Here is a 19,793-nt window from a genome sequence, read left to right as displayed (position 1 = left end):
AGATACTGAACAATTGTTCCAAATGTTTTTTTCTCACTTATTTGGCATCTATCTGCAGCATTTTCCAGACTTGGTAAAGATTAGATCTACATATTTTTAGCTTTTAGTTATTCCTATCATACTTGATACCTGAGCTGAGGCCAAAAGGTTTTTGAGAACCAGACTGGATAAATTCAATAGGTAAAGGCTGTTTGTTTCTGACATTTGAGTAATCAATTTATCAGGTATAATACAAATCCATCATTGCTTTAACTTCAGTGTGACAAGCATGTATCCTGCCACTTTGATTTACAGTCTTTTAGCAGCCAGTCAGTGTGCATTAATTCTTCATATAATGCAGCTCGGTTTTGGATAAAGGCAACTGTTTCACAGGATAATCAGATATTGCGTCCAAGTTTTTGTGATTTTTTTTCAATGTATGTGATTTTTGAGTTGACCATTCTATTTATAATTGTGGTATGAAGTTGCTGTGTTAAAATATTGGGGCATTTCTATGACATTTCTTTTGTGTCTCTCCCTCCATAGTAATTCTCCGATCCTATCTCCTGGCAGCCCCTTCAGCCTCGCAATCTCCTGTGGCATCTTTACTCCTGTGGTCTTGAGAACTGACAGGGCCATCTCTGACCACTTCCTTGTATCCCTCGTGTAGACATCAATCATTAGATCTGGCTGGATTGCATCAACTTCTACTGCGCTGCTTCTCTTGTTCCAAAACTGCCCACTTCTCTAGGGCTGTCCTGGAGAGTAAAGATTACCGCCAGTTTCTTTTCTCCACCACCAACTGCCTCCTTAAACCCCTCTCCCCTGCTGCCTCCACCCTCACCTCTGAAAATGAGTGCAAGGAGATCATTGATTTCTTTTGTCACCAAATAGGGACCATAGCTGAGTGTTGTGTGGGAAAGGCTTGATGGACCAGCTGGTCTTTTCCTGTCTGTCATTTTAATATCTGTTTTGTATGCCTCTACTGCTCTCCTCCCTTTACCTTGCCCACCATGCCAAAGTCGCCATAGGCTTTCCCTCACCATGGCGCTGAACCCCTGACTCTCTCTAGTTTCTCTCCCATCTCTCCCCATGTCCTCTCTGAACTAATGTCCTACATTAGACCCTCCTCCTACTCCCTAGACACCGTTCTCACTGAACCGCTGACCACCCACCTTCCCTTTCTGGCCCTCATACTAGCTGACAATGTTAATGGGTTCCCTCAGGCACTTTCCCCCTTTCAAAACCACCATCATCATTCCTCTCAGAAAAAGCCACCTCTGCCCATCTGTTCTTACAAGCAACCACCCTATCTGTTAGGGTTGTCAGAGTTTTTAAATTACGCCGCTTTCTCCCATGTGCTGTTGCCAAGTTCTGCAGGTACTGTAGACAGTGTTCAGCCTGGCTGGCACCTCCTGTCAGGCATGTCCCTCCTGGAGTATCAAAAAGGGCAATCTTCCTCACACCCATTGCCTACAACAGCATGTTCAATTCACCAGTTATCTAATGGGGGATTGGGGGCTGCACTGTCTGCCATTTGCCCACACCCTACATTTCATGCAGGTAATTTGGGGGGGTGGGGGGAACGGTGTTTCCCTTTGAAATGAAATCCATTTCTTTGCCGTACAGCCTTTGAGAAGGCTCGCAGAATTTTTTTAATCCCCATAATTTTTATCTCATTAATTTTGAGTAGCAGCCCAATGCAGTAAGAACTACATGCTCCCAATATTCTGCGAGACCCCTTCAACATGCCCTACGCGAGGCTCAAGCAGGACAAAGAGCATATTCAAATGAGATCCATAGGCTGGTAAATAGCAATATGAGGAGAAAAGGATCTACTAAAGAGCCATTGTGGAATTGAGTGGTATGATGGTATTGTACAATATCCTTTTGCTACTTGGTTTGAATCTAGTCTAAACTGATGGGATGAAGGCCTTCTCTCACCGCCAGCTGTAAGAATCCCACATGAAATGAGTTTGGATAGTCTCTACTAGGTCCTAGTCGGTGAGGCTAAGGTTGGTCTTAGCAGCCCTGGACTAGGAAGGAGAAAAAACAGCTAGGGTTCCTGCTCCTGATTGCTATCCAGAGTGTGTGGATGTTGGTTGAGGATAGGAATGGGCTTGATCGTGATAACCACCATAATCAAATAGCCTGTTGTTATCATTGCTTCAGCTGGCATATGAAGAATGTCCATTTGTGTGAAGTACCAAAGGACGCTAGCATCCATGGAACTGTACCCAGTGTAAGAGGAAAAGAGAAAATTGGAGGCTCAGTAAAACCCAGTAAGGTCACTTTTCAAAATGGGAACAAACCAACCCCAGGAATTTTGTGTCCAGAAAATGTTGTCTTTTCTCAACTTAAACATAAGAAAGCAGTCAACTTCAAATGTATTTGTAACGTTATCCAAGTATATTTTTCTGTGCAGGAAATTGATGTAATTTTGTTTAACTTTTGCTTTTTTTCTTGATGTTAACACAACAATTAAACAGATCAAATACACTCTACACTTGGTATCTGTGAGAAGCTAGAAGTCACCCATTGATATCAAACCATTACACTCACAGGAGGGAATGGCTGATATTTATTATCACTTTGTCTTGTTTCACAGGGCTTGGTGAGACAGCTGGATTCAGCAAACAACATATACAACATTGAGACAGCCGTCAATAGCCTCATTGGCCTGTCACAGGAAGGTGCCCATTTGTGCCACATCATAGCTAAGGTAAGGAGGAATTCTTCTCAATCCACTGGTTTTCAGTTGATACATAACAAATTTATTTGCTCAGAATATTGTTTGTTATGATGCAATTTTCTAATTGATTGAACAAATATAATTTATAAATTTAAGCGTGGTTCCATTTTATTATTACTAATTTACTTGCAATTCCACTGATTTTTTTTTTCCTTCCCATCTATTTTTCTCTCTGATCTTCTCCCTTTACTCCTCCTTTCTTGAAGGTGATGATTCATGTTAGTGTATAGTTCCACCGACAACAGTGAGTCTCTGGTACCTTCCTGAAGTTTCCATTCCTCAGACATGTGCCTGGACAGTATCGCTGGGAATTTCCTTGGGGGGGGCTCTCCTGATCGGCTGTGGTAACTCCAGCGGAAGATCGGCGGAACCCTGTTTATGCGACAGAGGGGTTCCCTCTGATCTCCTGCCGAAGTTACGGCAGCTGAGCGGGAGAACCCTTCGGCTGTTTGTCTGTAAAGACCAATCGAGCCTGTTTCTGTCCTCACCCAATGTCCACATGTGCACATCCAGCAAGGATCACTCTGCAGTCAGCAGTGGCAGGAAACCTGGCTGACGTTTGTTCCTCTCCCAGGCACATTTGTAATGCTCCCATTGCTGCTGTGGCTGAGAGCCAACAGTGCAGAGCAGGGATCAAACTTGTTCTGTATAGTTCACTCTCCACTAAGCTGTTGGAAGGAAGGCATGTTATATGTCATGTGATGCTGTGGAGAAACCCAGCTGTGATTGAGCCTTGTTTTCACAAGGTGACAACGCTACTTCTCCATGCATAGTATTTTGAATGGGATGATATCATCGTTGGTCTATGTAATATATTGTAATCCATGGAAGATGGTTCATAATTCACATTACTCGAGTCAAAATTGTGGAACACTGTGTAGCATAATTAGAGAGAACATGGTAGGCCACAATATTATCATGCTGTTTTGGATATACTGTAAGAATGAGAAGCTATGAGAATAAATTTTGCAATTTTCGCTGCAGTTTCCCAATCTGTGTTCAGTGTGCAAGATACCTTGCCATTTACAAGATCTACCCTATGGTGAAGTCTTTGCATTGGCAAGGCACATATGAAGCAAGAGTAACCTTTTGCCAGCATATATACAATACATTTGTAGACTGGACTGCCACCAAAGTTAGTTAATACATTAATTGATTCTATATAACACTTCGTGTGGGCTCACTCCACCCATACTCATGCTCACCACCTCCTCTAGATTCCTTATGCTCATTGTCTCAATCATCAACAAGGCGACCTCTGACTACTTCCTTGTATTGCTCAGCACACATGTTCCCCATCCCGTTTCAAGCTCTCTTCTTTCTGCATCCGCCCCTAGAAAATAACTCTTCCCGCCCCCCCCCCCCCCTTCCCCTCATGTCGCTTTTAAAGTGACAATTGCAAGATTAGACAGTCTGCATTCCATGAGCGTATCAAGCAGATGACAAATGCTTTGTCTGCAAGGGGAAGCAACTTCAACACTTCCCTGTGGAAGGAAGGCATCAACTGAACAGGGCTCAGCTGGTAGGGTTCTCTCAAATGCAGACTGCTGTAGGTGGCACCCATGTGAGAATCGAGGCTCCTCGTTCAACCCTAAGGCCCACATGAGCAGAAGAGGTTTACACTCAATTACATTATCCATGTCAGTCCATTATCCAGGAACAGCCATGATGCCGTCACTATGCAGCAGTCCATAGTGCTCGCATTATTTGAATGAAATGATGCACTGGATTTTGCGGGAAGGTGGCCTTCAGTCCCAAATAGGGCCCTTCTCCCTTGGTGCCCCATCAGTTGCAGTACCTCCAGCTCTTCAGCATCAAAAGGACCAGTAATGCCTATATTTCTCCTTTGTGCCATTCTGAACAGTTACCCAGCTTTTCTGCCCCGACCACAGCCTGTCTTTAAATAGCAAGCTACAGATCTTTAAGAGCTACTGCTTTTCCTGGTGTTGCGGCCCCACTGTTGGCTGTGCTATAGGCCAAGCTCATGGAACGTGTTTTTGGCATGAGCCTGGAGCCTATTGAAGTTAGGGGGTAGGACTGGTATTGCAAGATTTGACCAGGTCAACCCAGGTGCGCATGTGACAATAGACAGCAAAACCCTGACTTTGCCATTGTTGCAAAATTGGGGTGTATAAATAAACAACTGGGTAGATAGCTTGTTCTGGAGATCGAACATTGCAGGATCAAACACTGTATGAACTATTTTTTTTTAACGATATGATAGATCTAACAAAAATGGCTGAAGGTTTGGAATTTTGTGTTATTAAGGCTCCAATTTTCTTATTTTGTACAAGCCACTTTTTTTATACACATACTGGGAGATTTGAAAAAATGCAGAATATGAAATGAAATCAGAACAGTTTAGAAATGCACAGCAAGTCAGACAGTATCGGTAAACAGAAAAGACACTAATGTTCTGGGTGCAGATCCTTCATCAAGACCGAGGGATATATGCCCAAAACATTAGCTTGTCTTTTCTCTTTACAGATGTTGACTGACCTGCTGTGTATTTCCATCAATTTCTATTTTTATTACAATCAGCTGGGACCTGGTTCGTTCCCATCGAACTGTTTTATCAAAATTTGGCGCAAAGAAATAAGATTATTTGAGGCATTATAGAAAAATATCAAAGTTATAGGTCACCAACTAATTTAATAAGAATAATTAAATTGACAATTCCACATAAAATAGCGGCAATCAATGCTAATCGTTTCAAAGCCATGAAATATAACTGACCCAGACATTGTAATGGAAGTCGGCGTTTTTCTTGAACTGTGAGTGTAGACAAAAATTCCACAGTCATCAAAGGTCTTAACATCCAGTGACATTGTGAAGGGGAAGGGGAGGGGGAGAGAAAGAGGGAAGGAGGGGAGCGAGAGGTGGGGGAAATGAAAGAGAAGGGGGAAAGAGGGAGGGGCGAGTTTAGAGGAGGAGGGAAGAAAGGCTGATGAGTTAAGGGGAAATGGCAAAGAGGGGGAATGGCAGAGAAGAGGTGAAACGGGTAGGGAAGGGCATTACTGATCTATGTGCCACAATTCTGCTCAGTCGGTGGGAGTTTAGAGCATTTCCTGGGTTCACGTGCTTGATTCATGCTTGTTGGGAGTATGCAGGTTGTTATATTTTCAGGTTTAGGTTCCAGGGGCATGATTTTAATAAGGCGGTGTGATGGCAGCAGGTTGCGGGGGGATGGTTAATGGACGCGCAGCAAACCCGAATAATAAAATCTTACCGTTCCCCAACGCAATGGTGACTTAATTGGTGCTCCTTAACGTTGTTTCCGGGCTTGCCGTCTGAAAGCTGCGCAGCAGGCGGACTGCACACCCGCATGACCTGCTGTCAGCTGGTGTGTCTGTATTTAAAGGGCCATTGCACCAATGGCTTTTGCTGGAGCAAGGAGCAAGCACACAGAATGGAGCAGCAGAGGGGCAAACCAGCTCCAAGATTCAGTGACGCTTCACTTGAGGTGCTGTTGGCCGACAGGAGGAAGTGCCTGTCTTTGCCACCAAGAAGGCCTGGCTCGAGGTGGTAGAGGAGGTCACGAGCTTGACCAACATATCCCGCACTTGGGTCCAGTGCAGGAAGTGCTTCAATGACCTAACCAGGTCAGCAAAAGTGAGTACACTTACTCATTCTCCTGCATTCCGTGTTCCACATCACTGCCCCCCCCCACCCAACTCATTCTGCACTGCCAAGAATACTCCATCACATCACTCCTCACACCCACTTAAGGCTCATCCTCAACTTACCTGCACTTCCTGAGCACTTCCTCACCTCCCCATTTGTGACCCCACCACTACCACTCACTGCAATCCTGATCCAATGTGATGTCTCTGTCTGATACTCACCCTCTGATGCACCTCTTTCACAGTCAGCCTCACCCAAAGCAATGCATTCATCGGTTGGCCACTTCCCCATCACTCACTCACATGTCTATACTTTCTCCCCTTGTAGAAGAGAGTGCAAAATGCAAGGGAGAGGGCGAGGACTGGAGGGGAGCCACAATAAATAGTGGTCCTCACAGAGGGGGAGGAGGAGGCCCTGGAGATCAGCCACACCCTTGAGTGCCTGTCCGTCGGGGACGCCGAGACTGGCACCCCACAAACGTGTGTTGACACAACTTTAACAATCATCACACACAACATGAATTGATATTAAGAATGATTGGTATGTTGAACACCTCCGTATGCTTATCGTATCATTACACATCTGTGATGACGCTTAATATTGCCTTCTATTCTCTTCCAGGCCCTTCAATGACTGCAGTGACAGGAGAGGGCGATTCCTCAGAGGAGCTCCCAGCCTCTGAGGGCGCACCATCACATCTTAGTGAGCCATCCACCAGCGCAGATACTCACACCTCGGTGGGTCCTAGTGGTCAGTTAGTTGGGTTGGCACCTGGTGGGTCATCACACATAATTGAGCACGAGCAGACACTGGCTGGCTATGGAGAGTCCACGTCGGTGGCCGCACTCCTGTCCAGGCTCTGCTCAGCTGGATGCAGATGCTGAACCCCAGGGGCCATCCTTTAAAAGGAGAATGATCGAGGGACAGCAGCACACTTGCGAGGTACTGGAACAGGTGCCACGCACACTCTCCACAATAGTGGAGAGGATGGAGGAGTCCATCTCCTGCATTAGTGGAATGGTGGCGCAGGTGAGTAAGGGAATGTCTGCGATGGAGGGAAGGCTAGCCTCCGTTGAGTTTCAAGCATGGCTCACAAATGAATCCATCAGGCCCTGAAAACGGCCGTTCGAACTCAGGGTGAACAACATTCTGCTGCCTTAAACAGGCAGACAGAAACTTTACAACTGGGCTTCGAAGGCATTACACATGTCCTCCAAACTGTTCTCCAACAGGGTGGTAGGAGTGATGTGGGCCTGGCCCAGGATAGGGATGATGGCGAAAGGGGACATGGAAGTGGGGATGTCATTCAAAGTGCTTCCACATTTCACCTGTTGCCCCCCTCTCAACCTGTACCCGCAATGCTGCTGCTGCCTCCTCCAGGTGGCCGAGTCTGCCCCTGCACAGGTGCAGGTGGAGCAGTCTTTGGCGGGGCCCTCACAGGCTCCAAAACTTAGAGGGCGTAGGCTGAAAGCATCTAAGCAATCAGGACATAAGAACATAAGAAATAGGAGCAGGAGTAGGCCAATCGGCCCTTCGAGCCTGCTCCGCCATTCAATAAGATCATGGCTGATCTGATCCGAACCTCAAATCTAAATTCATGTCCAATTTCCTGCCCGCTCCCCGTAACCCCTAATTCCCTTTACTTCTAGGAAACTGTCTATTTCTGTCTTAAATTTATTCAATGATGTAGCTTCCACAGCTTCCTGGGGCAGCAAATTCCACAGACCTACTGCCCTCTGAGTGAAGCAGTTTCTCCTCATCTCAGTTTTGAAAGAGCAGCCCCTTATTCTAAGATTATGCCCCTTAGTTCCAGTTTCACCCATCCTTGGGAACATCCTCACCGCATCCACCCGATCAAGCCCCTTCACAATCTTATATGTTTCAATAAGATCGCCTCTCATTCTTCTGAACTCCAATGAGTAGAGTCCCAATCTACTCAACCTCTCCTCATATGTCCGCCCCCTCATCCCCGGGATTAACCAAGTGAACCTTCTTCTTTAGCTTCTTCTAGCCAAGCCAACCTCATCTACATAAGGTGTCAGCCTTGGCTCAGTGGTAGCACACTCGCCTCTGAGTCAGAGATTGTGGGTTCAAGTCTCACTCCAGGGACTTGAATGTATGATCTAGGCTGACACGACAGTGCAGTACTGAGTGAGTGCTGTATTGTCGGAGGTGCCGTCTTTTGGATGAGACTTTGAAAAGAGGCCCTGGGTGCTTCTCCGGTAGACGTAAAAGATCCCACGGCAGCATTTGGAGAACAGCAGTGGAGTTTTTTTTTATTCATTCGTGGGATATGGGCGTCGTTGGCGAGGCCAGCATTTATTGCTCATCCCTAATTGCCCTTGAGAAGGTGGTGGTGAGCCGCCGCCTTGAACCACTGCAGTCTGTGTGGTGAAGGTTCTCCCACAGTGCACAGTTTTCTCGTCGTTCTAGCTAGCAGTTATCCCTCAACCAACAACTAAAACAGATGACCTGGTCACTTATTTCATTGTTGTTTGTGGGGGCTTGCTGTGTGCTACCTACATTACAACAGTGTCCACCCTTCAAAATTACTTTGTTGGCTGTAAATCGCATCCTGAGATGGTGAAAGGCATTATATGAATGCATGTCTTTCTTTTCTTTTGTATAACGGACCCTTCTCTCACTAATGAATCTCTGGCAAAAAGTGAGCATTCAGCTCCTTCAGTTAAATGAGTATCACAGAGAAGGACATATACCATGTATTGGTTGACAATCAACCTAAGGCACCCTCTAATAGAGAGAGGTACTACATGCAATGAAGTGGTAGTTACACTAGGATAGCTGACAATTTGTTAGCTCCCCATCATGGCAAAATCTAACCTGTTACAGAATTCAGCATAAGTGTCCTGTGAAGCAAAAGAGATTGAGTGTCTTAGGACACTACAGGGCCCACAGACAGGTTCAGCTGGTAAAAGTTTCCTGATTGCTAGAAACAAAAATGATCTCCTTATGAGTCGTAACTCACTCTCTGATATTGTAGATAAGTACTAATTGTGTTCTATTTCTAGTATTGGAACAGAAGGACATATGAGCTGTTTATTATGACAGATGTACTTAGACATCCATCATCAATTTAGTTCACTGGTATTTTTGTAATCGAGGCATCTGGGCTCCTAGCTTTCTTATCTTTTTCAGTCTGCAATTGTTCACAAAAAAGGATGGATAGGTACAAGCTTGCTTTCTGGAGACTGTTAGAGATGTTCAATATTGATTGCAGTGAACTCATTTTTAACCAGGCCTGACCCCCACACTGAGATGTTAGTGATGCTGGAATGTAGACATGAAATTGAAGGAAATTGTATCAATGTGCCCTGATGCTCACAAATGAGCACAATAAAGGAAGACATTTGGACTGTTTGGAATGGCTCCATTTTTTTTTGTGCTCTAAGAATGCTTCTGCACCTAATGTAATATTTCTACGCTGTGATTCATGGGCCCCGATATTTACAGGGAGGCGGGGAGGGAGCAGGGGCTACTTTTAGCGGCCAGGAAACCCGGAAATGCGGGATGGTATGGGTTTTGGGTGGGGAAAAAGATAAAAAATTATCGGATCAAATGTGGAGACAGAACCTGGATGATGGAAGAAGTTGGATGTCCTTCTTTAGCTGTGTTCTTAAGAGAATTTAACTGTGGATTTATTTGAGAGGAAAGAACCATTCTCAGTTTAGATATTCTCTCCTGCTTCACCAGCATTAACTCAAGTCTATCAAATTTGAATCCAGAACCACATCATTAAACTCATCATTGCATAGTTTAGTTTTGTTTCACTCTAATCAAATTGACCAATTTTAGATTAACTGATCCAGAATTACATTTATTTTCTCCCCTCCCGAATTATTACCTCAGTATTCTTATAGCAACATAAGTAGGCCATTTAGCCCCTTGAGCTTGTTCTGCCATTCAATGAGATCATGGCTGATCTGTGACCTAACTCCATATATCCAGCTTAGCCCCATATCCCTTAATACCTCTGGTTAACAATCAGATTTAAAATTAACAATTGAGGTACATCAACCGCCATTTGCGGAAGAGAGTTCCAAGCTTCTACCACCCTTTGTGTGTAGAAGTGTTTCCTAAGTTCTCTCCTGAAAGTCCTGGGTCCAATTTTTAGGCATTGTCCCCTAGTCCTAGACTCCCCAACCAGCGGAAATAGTTTCTCTCTATCTAACCTATCAGTTCCCCTTAATATCTTGATAACTTTGATCAAATCACCGCTTAAATCTTCTAAATTCCAGGGAATACAACCCTAGTTTGTGTCATCTCTCCTCATAATTTAACCCTTGAAGCCCAGGTATCATTTCTAGTAAATCTACGTGCGTAGATTTACCTCCCTCCAAGGCCAGTATATCCTTCGTAAGGTGCGGTGCCCAGGTGTGGTCTAACCAGGGCTGTGTTTAGCTATAGCATAAGTTCTATCCGCTTGTATTCTAGTCCTGTAGATATAAAGTCCAGCATTCCATTAGCCTTTTTGATTATTTTCTGTATCTGTCCATTTGGAAAGTACTCTGACCTATCTTTTTAGGTCCAAAGTGGATGACCTCACACTTGCCTACATTAATTGATCGTCTGAATTTGTTCTTGATAGAAGCAAACTAATGAGGTTTAATTTTTCAATCGTTCAGAGCTCCTGGATAATTCTTTATATTGAGGAGCAACAACCAGATATTTAGCATTCATCAGCTATCAATAAATACTAATATCAAATGGTAACGGTGTAACATTTCACAGCTACTTCAAATTTGTTAGATCTTCGGATCATCTTTTTAAGGAATATAAATAAAGGGTAATATGTACTCTCGTCAGGTGAGGCTTCCTGTCGGGAGAGCTGTGACAGAAAACTCCCCCTGAAGAATAATACATTGTTAGTGATGGATGAGTGACGTAATGGCAACAGCCCATACAAGCTAGTATGGCTTGAAGATGGTTCCATCCATACCTGGAATCCATGGACTGGCTGTATCTTCTTTTGTATAACGTACATAGAAGTGTGTTATGTCAATATTTTTTAACAAATAAAATCATAGAAATGCCTGTGTTTTTGAAATTTACATAATTGCCATGAATATCCCTGTTGAAATACTAACCGATTATTTGAGATTGGGATGGCAAGGAGGTGAATTGAAAAACCTATGCTGTGTGTGCTTAGAAAAACAAGTTAACTTGTTTGATAAATGCTTTTATAAATTCAATTTCTCCAATGCATAGAAAACATATTTGTTGCTTGAACAACTTGTCTTGTTCTGTCAGTCACCATTATAACTTTTGAAAAGTTTGATCTGACCATTTGGCAGTTTGTCTTGTACTAGATTATTTATTCATAAATCCATCAGAAAATCTAACTGAATATATTCCAATATAGGCTTCTGACAGCTTGCAATTTATCCACGACCTAATTGTGTTGTGACATACTCATTTCCCGATGTCTGCTTTTCAAATTAAAACATTTCTGAATTCCTCCCAGTTGGAATAATTCTTTCTGGAAATACAAAGAAGATTTAAATATGCTCCTAATTAGATGCACTTATAAGCACAAGAAAGTGAAATTACTCCATGGAATTCAACTGTACAAATTCTTAACGTGCTCATCTCTCTGCTATATTAGCAGAGACATTAACCAGATCTAAATAAATAAATTAACACCTCAGCCAAAATGCCGAATATAATTTCAGAGAAACATGTTAAGCATTTGTACGCTAATGTTCCATAGTGTGATTTCTTGGCCATTGTATGTTTACATTTGGTATAGATGCAGCAGGTTGTCTCCTCTTTTGGGGAGGAATCATTAGCCAAGATTTTGAAATCATGCTGAACTGAAATTGAGAGATCTCTGCTGTCTACGAAAGTGTGAGTAGTAAAGTTAATTTTGTAAATCATATTCATAGAAAGACAGAATACTTAATTACCATTGATGGATGTGTTGGGTGATCATCTGTACTCCAAACAGATTCATATGAAGTTGAACTGATCTGGTGAAAGAGACCAGTTAAATCAAGACATTTTGGTAAAGACTGAGGGCAACACCAAAGCGATTTCTAAGTGAATACTTGAAGTCTTTCCTAACATCTCCAAAAAAAAATTACTTTGTCACATAAGTTCTAGCTAATTGACCAAGTCTTTATGCACTTATTGCATAAATGAATACAGGGTAAAAGTATACTTCCTTCAGGGATAAAGTGAAATGTTAAGCATGAACATAAATAACAGCAGGAGTAGCCCGCTCCACCATTCAATCAGATCATGGCTGCTCTTCAACCTCAACTCCACTTTCCTGTTCGACCCCCCCCCCCCCCCCCCCCCATATTGATTCTCCTAGAGTCCAAAAATCTATCTAGCTCAGCCTTGAAAATACTCAACGACTGAGCCTCCACAGCCCCCTGGGGCAGAGAATTCCAAAGATTCACAATCCTCTGAGTGAAGAAATTCCTCCTCATCTCAGTCTTAAATGGCCGACCCCTTATCTTGCGACTATGCCCTCTAATTCTAGATTCTCCAGCCAGGGGAAACAACCTCTCAGCATCTACCCTGTCAAGCCCCCTCAGAATCTTATATGTTTCAATGAGATCACCTCTTATTCTTCTAAACTCCAGAGAGTATAGGTCCATTCTACTTGATCTTTCCTCATAAGACAACCCTCTTATCCCTGGAATTAATCTAGTGAACCTTCGTTGCACCGCCTCTAAGGCAAGTATATCCTTCCTTTGGTAAGGAGAGCAAAACTGTACACAGTTCTCCAGGTGAGGTCTCACCAAAGCCCTGTACAATTGTAATAAGACTTCCTCACTCTTGTACTCCAACCCCCTTACATAAAGGCCAACATGCCATTTGCTGTCCTAATTTACTGCACCTGCATGCTAATTTTTTGTGTTTCTTGTACCAGGACATCCAAGTCTCTCTGGACACCATCATTTAAAAAAATATTCTGCTTTTCTATTCTTCCTACCAAATTGAATAACCTCACATTTCCCCACATTATACTCCATCTGCCACCTTCTTGCCCACTCACTTAACCTGTCACTATCCCTTTGCAGATTCTTTGTGTCCTCCTCACTGCTTACTTTCCCACCTAGCTTTGTATCATCAGCAAATTTGGGTACGTTACACTCGGTCCCTTCATCCAAGTCATTAATATAGATTGTAAATAGCTGAGGCCCAAGTACTGATCCTTGCGGCACCCCACTAGTTACAGCCTGCCAACCTGAAAATGACCTGTTTATCCCTACTCTCTGTTTTCTGTCCATTAACCAATCCTCTATCCATGCTAATATGTTACCCCCAACCCCATGAGCCCTTATCTTGTGTAACAAACTTTTATGTGGCACTTTATCAAATGTCTTTTGAAAATCCAAGTATACTGCATCCACTGGTTCCACTTTATCGACCCTGCTAGTTACATCCTCAAAAAAAAAACTCCAATAAATTTGACAAACACAGTTTCCCTTTCATAAAACTGTGTTTGACTCTGCCTAATTATATTATGATTTTCTGAGTGCCGTTACCACTTCCTTAATAATGGATTCCAGCATTTTCCCGATGACTGATGTCAGGCTAACTGGCCTGTAGTTCCCTGTTTTTTCTCTCCCTCCACTCTTGAATAGCGGGGTTACATTTGCTACCTTCCAATCCTCTGGGACCGCTCTAGAATCTGGGGAATTTTGGAACATCATTACCAATGCATCCACTGTCTCTGCAGCTACCTCTTTTGGAATCCTAGGATGTAGGCCATCAGGTCCAGGGAATTTATTGGCTTTTAGTCCCATTAGTTTCTCAAGTACTTTTTCTCTACTGATAATAATTACTTTAAGTTCCTCACTCTCATTGGTTCCCCATTATTTCTGGTATTTTTTTGTGTCTTCAAACTACTGTGAAGACAGATACAAAATATTTGTTTAACGCATCTGCCATTTCCTGATTCCCCATTATAATTTCTGCTGTCACAGCCTCCAGGGGACCAACGTTTACTTTTGCGACTCTTTTTTTTACTTACTTACAGAAGCTCTTACAATCTGTTTTTATATTTCTTGTTAGTTTACTTTCATATTCTATTTTCTCCCTTTTTATCAATTATTTGGTTGTCCTATGCTGGTTTCTAAAACTCTCCCAATCCTCTGGCTTACTACTGTTGGTAGCATTATAGGCCTCTTCTTTTAATCTAATATTATCCTTAACTTCTTTAGTTAGCCACAGGTGGGTCACTTTTCCCGTGGAGTTTTAATTTCTCCATGGAATGTATATTTGTTGAGAATATTGAAATATTTCTTTGACAAGCCATGGCAAACATTTAATAGTCATACCCTTCTATCTAATTTCCAAATTTACCTTAGCCAACTCGCCCCACATACCTATTTAAGTTTGCGACTCTAGTTTCAGACTTAAGTACATCACTCTCAAACTCAATGTGAAATTCTATCAAATTATGATCACTCTTTCCCCCGAAGAACCTTTACTGTGAAAAAGATGATGTGGAATTGGTTGAAATATTCTTTTCATAAATATGGGGGAAATGTACTCTCTTTATAGAGAGACCCCACACTACACATGCAAGCCAATAATTTATACAATTTAAGACCATGCAAGAACGAATCTAAACAATATTCATCTTTTATTAGAACAGAAATATTTTATGTTAGGTTCTATTGGAGTCATGTGTGAAGCCATTCACTAAGCATAATCACAGCAGGAAATACAAATTAAAGACATTCTAATATTTTCAGTGTAGAATATTATTTATTTCTCTCTTGATTCTGGCCTAAAGATCCATGGTGTAAACACCATTTACCATGGATGTGACTTCTTCAAGTGATACCAATTCTTAACGAGACACGCACAGATGCAAAAGTAGATAACTACATCAGTCCTTCAACCACAAGTGACTCAATTGAAATGTCACCACCATAAAAATAAATCTCTCAACTAATTTAGCACAAAACTATCATGATTTAGAATCATAGAATCATAGAAAATAGGAGCAAGAGAAGGCCATTCGGCCCTTCGGGCCTGCTCTGCCATTCAAAATTATCATGGCTGATCGTCTAACTCAGTACCCTGTTCCCGCTTTTTCCCCCATACCCCTTGATCCCTTTAGCATTAAGAAATATATCTATCTCCTTCTTGAATATATTTAATGACTTGGCCTCCACTGCCTTCTGTGGTAGAGAATTCCACAGGTTCACCACCCTCTGAGTGAAGAAATTTCTCCTCATCTCGGTTCTAAATGGCATACCCCGTATCCTGAGACTGTGACCCCTGGTTATGGATTCCCCATTCATCAGGAACATCCTCCCTGCATCTAGTCCTGTTAGAATTTTATATGTTTCGATGAGATCACCTCTCATTCTTCTAAACTCTAGTGAATGTAGGCCTAGTCAACCCAATCTCTCCTCATACGTCAGTCCTGCCATCCCAGGAATCAGTCTGGTAAACCTTCATTGCACTCCCTCCATGGCAAGGACATCCTTCCTCAGATGAGGAGACCAAAATTGCACACAATACTCCACATGTGCTCTCACCAAGGCCCTGTATAACTGCAGTAAGGCATCCCTGCTCCTGTACTCAAATCCTCTTGCAATGAAGGCCAACATACTATTCGCCTTCTAACTGCTCGCTGCACCTGAATGCTCGCTTTCAGCGACTGGTGTACAGGAAACATCCAGGTCTCATTGCACATCCCCTTTTCCCAATCTATCACCATTCAGATAATAATCTGTCTTTCTGTTTTTAAAACCAAAGCGGATAACCTCACATTTATCCACGTTATACTGCATCTGCCATGTTCTTGCCCACTCACCCAACTTGTCTAAATCACATTGGAGCCTCTTTGCATCCTCCTCACAGCTCACATACCACCCCAGCTTTGTGTCGTCTGCAAACTTGGAAATGTTACATTCTGTTCCCTCATCCAAATCATTGATATATATTGTGAGGGGCTGGGGTCCAAGCACTGATCCCTGCGGTACCCCACTAGTCACTGCCTGCCACCCGGAAAATGACCTGTTTATCCCTACTCTCTGTTTCCTGTCTGTCAACCAATTCTCAATCCATGCCAGTATATTCCCCCCAATCCCATGTGCTTTAATTTTGCACACTAACCTCTTGTGTGGGACCTTATCAAAAGCCTTCTGAAAATCCAAGTACACCACATCCACTGGTTTTCCCCTATCTATTCTACTAGTTACCTCCTCAAAAAACTCCAGTAGATTTGTTAAGCATGATTTCCCTTTCATAAACCCATGCTGACTTTGTCCAATCCCGTTAATGCCTTCCAAGTGTTCTTTTATCACATCCTTTATAATAGACTCTAGCACTTTCCCCACTACTGATGTTAGGCTAACTGGTTTGTAATTCCCTGTTTTTTCTCTCCCTTTTTTAAATAGTGGGGTTACATTTGCCACCCTCCAATCTGTAGGAACTGTTCCAGAGTCTATAGAATTTAAACATGTTCCCAAAAAGAGAGAGGGAAAGCCAAACATATTGTGACATTAGGAATGAAATCTTGTCACTTCATTTATCAGTTGTCATCTACAGTACTCTGGTAGACTGGCCAAGCACTTCCTCACATTGCACAGTCCGACACATGTGCTTTCTGCCCTACAAAGTGTTCAAAACTAGCGAATTATGAAACACGGCTTAGAGATTCTATATAGGTTGTCTGTTTGAAATTGATGTATTTCAAGAGAATGCACACCAGTACTGACATGAAAATAGAGAGAGATTTCCTTTGTGCACTATATATAATGAAATCATAAACCTGTTTATTATAAACAGATTTATGATTTTGTTACATAATGCACTGAGGAAATCTCCCACCGAAAATGTTGAGTGAGTTTCTGAAAGAAACAGAAGAATTAACGTTTCTGGTGCGATCTTTCACCAAAGCTAGAATAAATAATTACTGATTAATTTAGGTGATAAATTATACGAGCAAAGTGACTAATCCATCTCCTGACTCTTTATTTTAGTACTGTTGCTCAGTTTGTACCTCCTTGTTAGACATACTATTCATTTTCTCAATGAAATCAGTTCCTAAAGTCCTACTTGCAGGATTCTCTTGTAAATGGGCTCAGTTTCAATAATCACATCACACTTGACACCATAAGAGTCAACTATTAAGGATAACTAATTAAACGTTTCCAAGTCATTTTCATGTACAACAGTATCCATGTCACCAAGCCTTTGCTTTGGATTGAAGACACGTGTCCTTTTGCTGGTTTAATATGCAGTGTAGATTCCTATTTAAAGTACATACTCCTTTACTTTGCTATATACTGCACATTGGAGAGCTACTCAGCTCCAGAATTAGTTGCAGTTTAATATCTCATTTACAGTGTAATCCACACTAATTGTGATTAACAATGTAAAGCAAACCCACCTTGGGGATGTTTCTACTCTTGCCCTGACTTTAATACAAGCTGAGGGAAACCAATAAAACAGAGGTATCATCACCAGTCTACCATCTATATTTACATATGAATTCAGACTATGGCACCTTGCATCAGCGTAATTCGGGTATTGCTGCCTCTGGGTCTTACCAACAAAATCTAGATAATTGAGAATTATTCTCTTTTGGGTTTTTGGACTCATCTTCCCGTCCCCCCCAATTCAACCTGGCAATCTTCTCTTCACCCCCAGTTCAAGCTGGCAGTCTTCTGCTCCCCCTCCATTTCATGCCGGATCTCTCTTCCCCCCCTTACCCCTCGTTGCTGCTTCCAGCTATCAGCTGTTCCAGGATTGAATGCTGCTGCATGCTGTGGGAGGAAGCTCCTCATATCGCAAAGCTATTCCCATCCACAGCTGTATTCTATTGGGGCACTTCAGCAGATCAGAGTTGAGAACAGTGGTTTTTTTGTCAGCAAACGTGGACAAGCAGAAACTGACCCAAAAAGGTTGACTATCTGCATGGATCACAGATGGTTGCCCATGAAACCAGAGCGCAGTATTTCAAAATGGTAACTACAGAGGAAATACAGGCTGCTAGTGTGTGTCAGGGAGAGACATTAATTGCTTTTAGTACTAAGGTTATCCTTAGGAGCCGTCTTTCAGATGAGACGTTAAACCGAAGCCCTGTCTGCTCTCTCAGAACATGAGAAATAGGAGCAGGAATAGGCCATACAGCCCCTCGAGGTCAAAGATTGGCCATTCAATCAGGTCATGGCTGATCTTTGACCTCAACTCCATTTTCCCGCCCGATCCCATATTCCTTGATTTCCTTAGAGCCCAATAGTCAGCCTTAAATATACTCAACGACAGAGTATCCACAGCCCTCTGAGGTGGAGAATTCCAAAGATTCACAACCCTCTGAGTGAAGAAATTCCTCCCCATCTCAGTCCTAAATGGCCGACCCCTTATCCTGAGACAATGCCCCCTAGTTCTAGACTTTCCAGCCAGGGGAAACAATGTCTCAGCATCTACCCTGTCAAGCCCTCTCAGAATCTTATATGTTTCAATGAGATCACCTCTCATTCTTCTAAACTCTAGAGTATAGGCCCATTCTACTCAATCTCTCTTCATAGGACAATCCTCTCATCCCAGGAATCATTCAGGTGGATGCAAAAGATCCCACAGCAATATTCGAAGAAGAGCAGAGGAATTCTCAGTGTTCTGGCTACCTTTTGTCCCTCAGTCAATATCACTAAAGCAGATTATCTGGTCATTTATCTCAATTCCTCTTTGGGGGACCTTACTGTATGCAAATTGGTTTCCGTGTTTTCCGACATTACAGCAGTGATTACACTTCAAAAGCAGTTAATTGGCTGTATAGATGTCTTGAGGTTGTGAAAGTGCTTTATAAATACAAGTTTGTCTGTTCGTAACTGCTGTCTCATCAAGCTTTATCGTAACTTCTTTGCTCTTGTACTCTATGTTTTTATTTGTAAAATCCAAAATGCTAATGGTCTCTAATATGGCTTTATCTGCCTGCACTTGGACTTTGTCCTCTGAAATCTATTACAATCTTTCTCGCTGGTTGTCAAACCTCCTCCTTTTGTCCCATCAGCACATTATGATATTACGCTGCCAATGCCCAAGTACAAATCATCTATTGAAAACAAAAGCGGACTCAGCACTGACCCCTGGGGTACACCTTCCAACTCTTCTTCAACCTGAAAAACATCCATTAACCCTAACTTTGTTTTATGATAACTAACTTTTTATCCATGCTGCTACATTTCCACTTATACGACAAGCCTGAATTTTTGTGATGAGTCTCCTGTGAGAAAATTTATCAAATTTCATCTGAAAATTCATCTGCAATATGTCTACATTTTTTTTTCTATTCAATCAGCCACTTCTTCAAAATAAAAACTATTGAATTTGTCAACTGTGATCTTCCTTTAACAAATCTGTACTGGCTGCCCTTGATTCGCCCATGCATCTCTCAATGCTCACTACTTTGATCTTGTATTATGGATTCTAAGAGTTTGCC

The 19,793-nt window shown here is 42.4% G+C and overlaps 1 protein-coding gene across 1 annotated transcript in view; it reads left to right on the top strand.

Moving 5' to 3' along the window:
* The window catches only part of LOC137327706 (protein inscuteable homolog), a 190,514-nt gene that overhangs the window by 48,124 nt on the left and 122,597 nt on the right, over positions 1 to 19,793 (top strand). The window contains exon 4 of the mRNA XM_067993505.1: positions 2,588 to 2,701. Within this exon, the coding sequence (XP_067849606.1) occupies positions 2,588 to 2,701 (114 nt within the window). The remainder of the gene's footprint in view (positions 1 to 2,587; positions 2,702 to 19,793) is intronic.

This window comes from Heptranchias perlo, chromosome 12, assembly GCF_035084215.1.
Source record: "Heptranchias perlo isolate sHepPer1 chromosome 12, sHepPer1.hap1, whole genome shotgun sequence".
In the NCBI taxonomy this organism is placed as follows: Eukaryota; Metazoa; Chordata; class Chondrichthyes; order Hexanchiformes; family Hexanchidae; genus Heptranchias; species Heptranchias perlo.
This window is presented reverse-complemented; position numbering and strand designations above follow the sequence as displayed.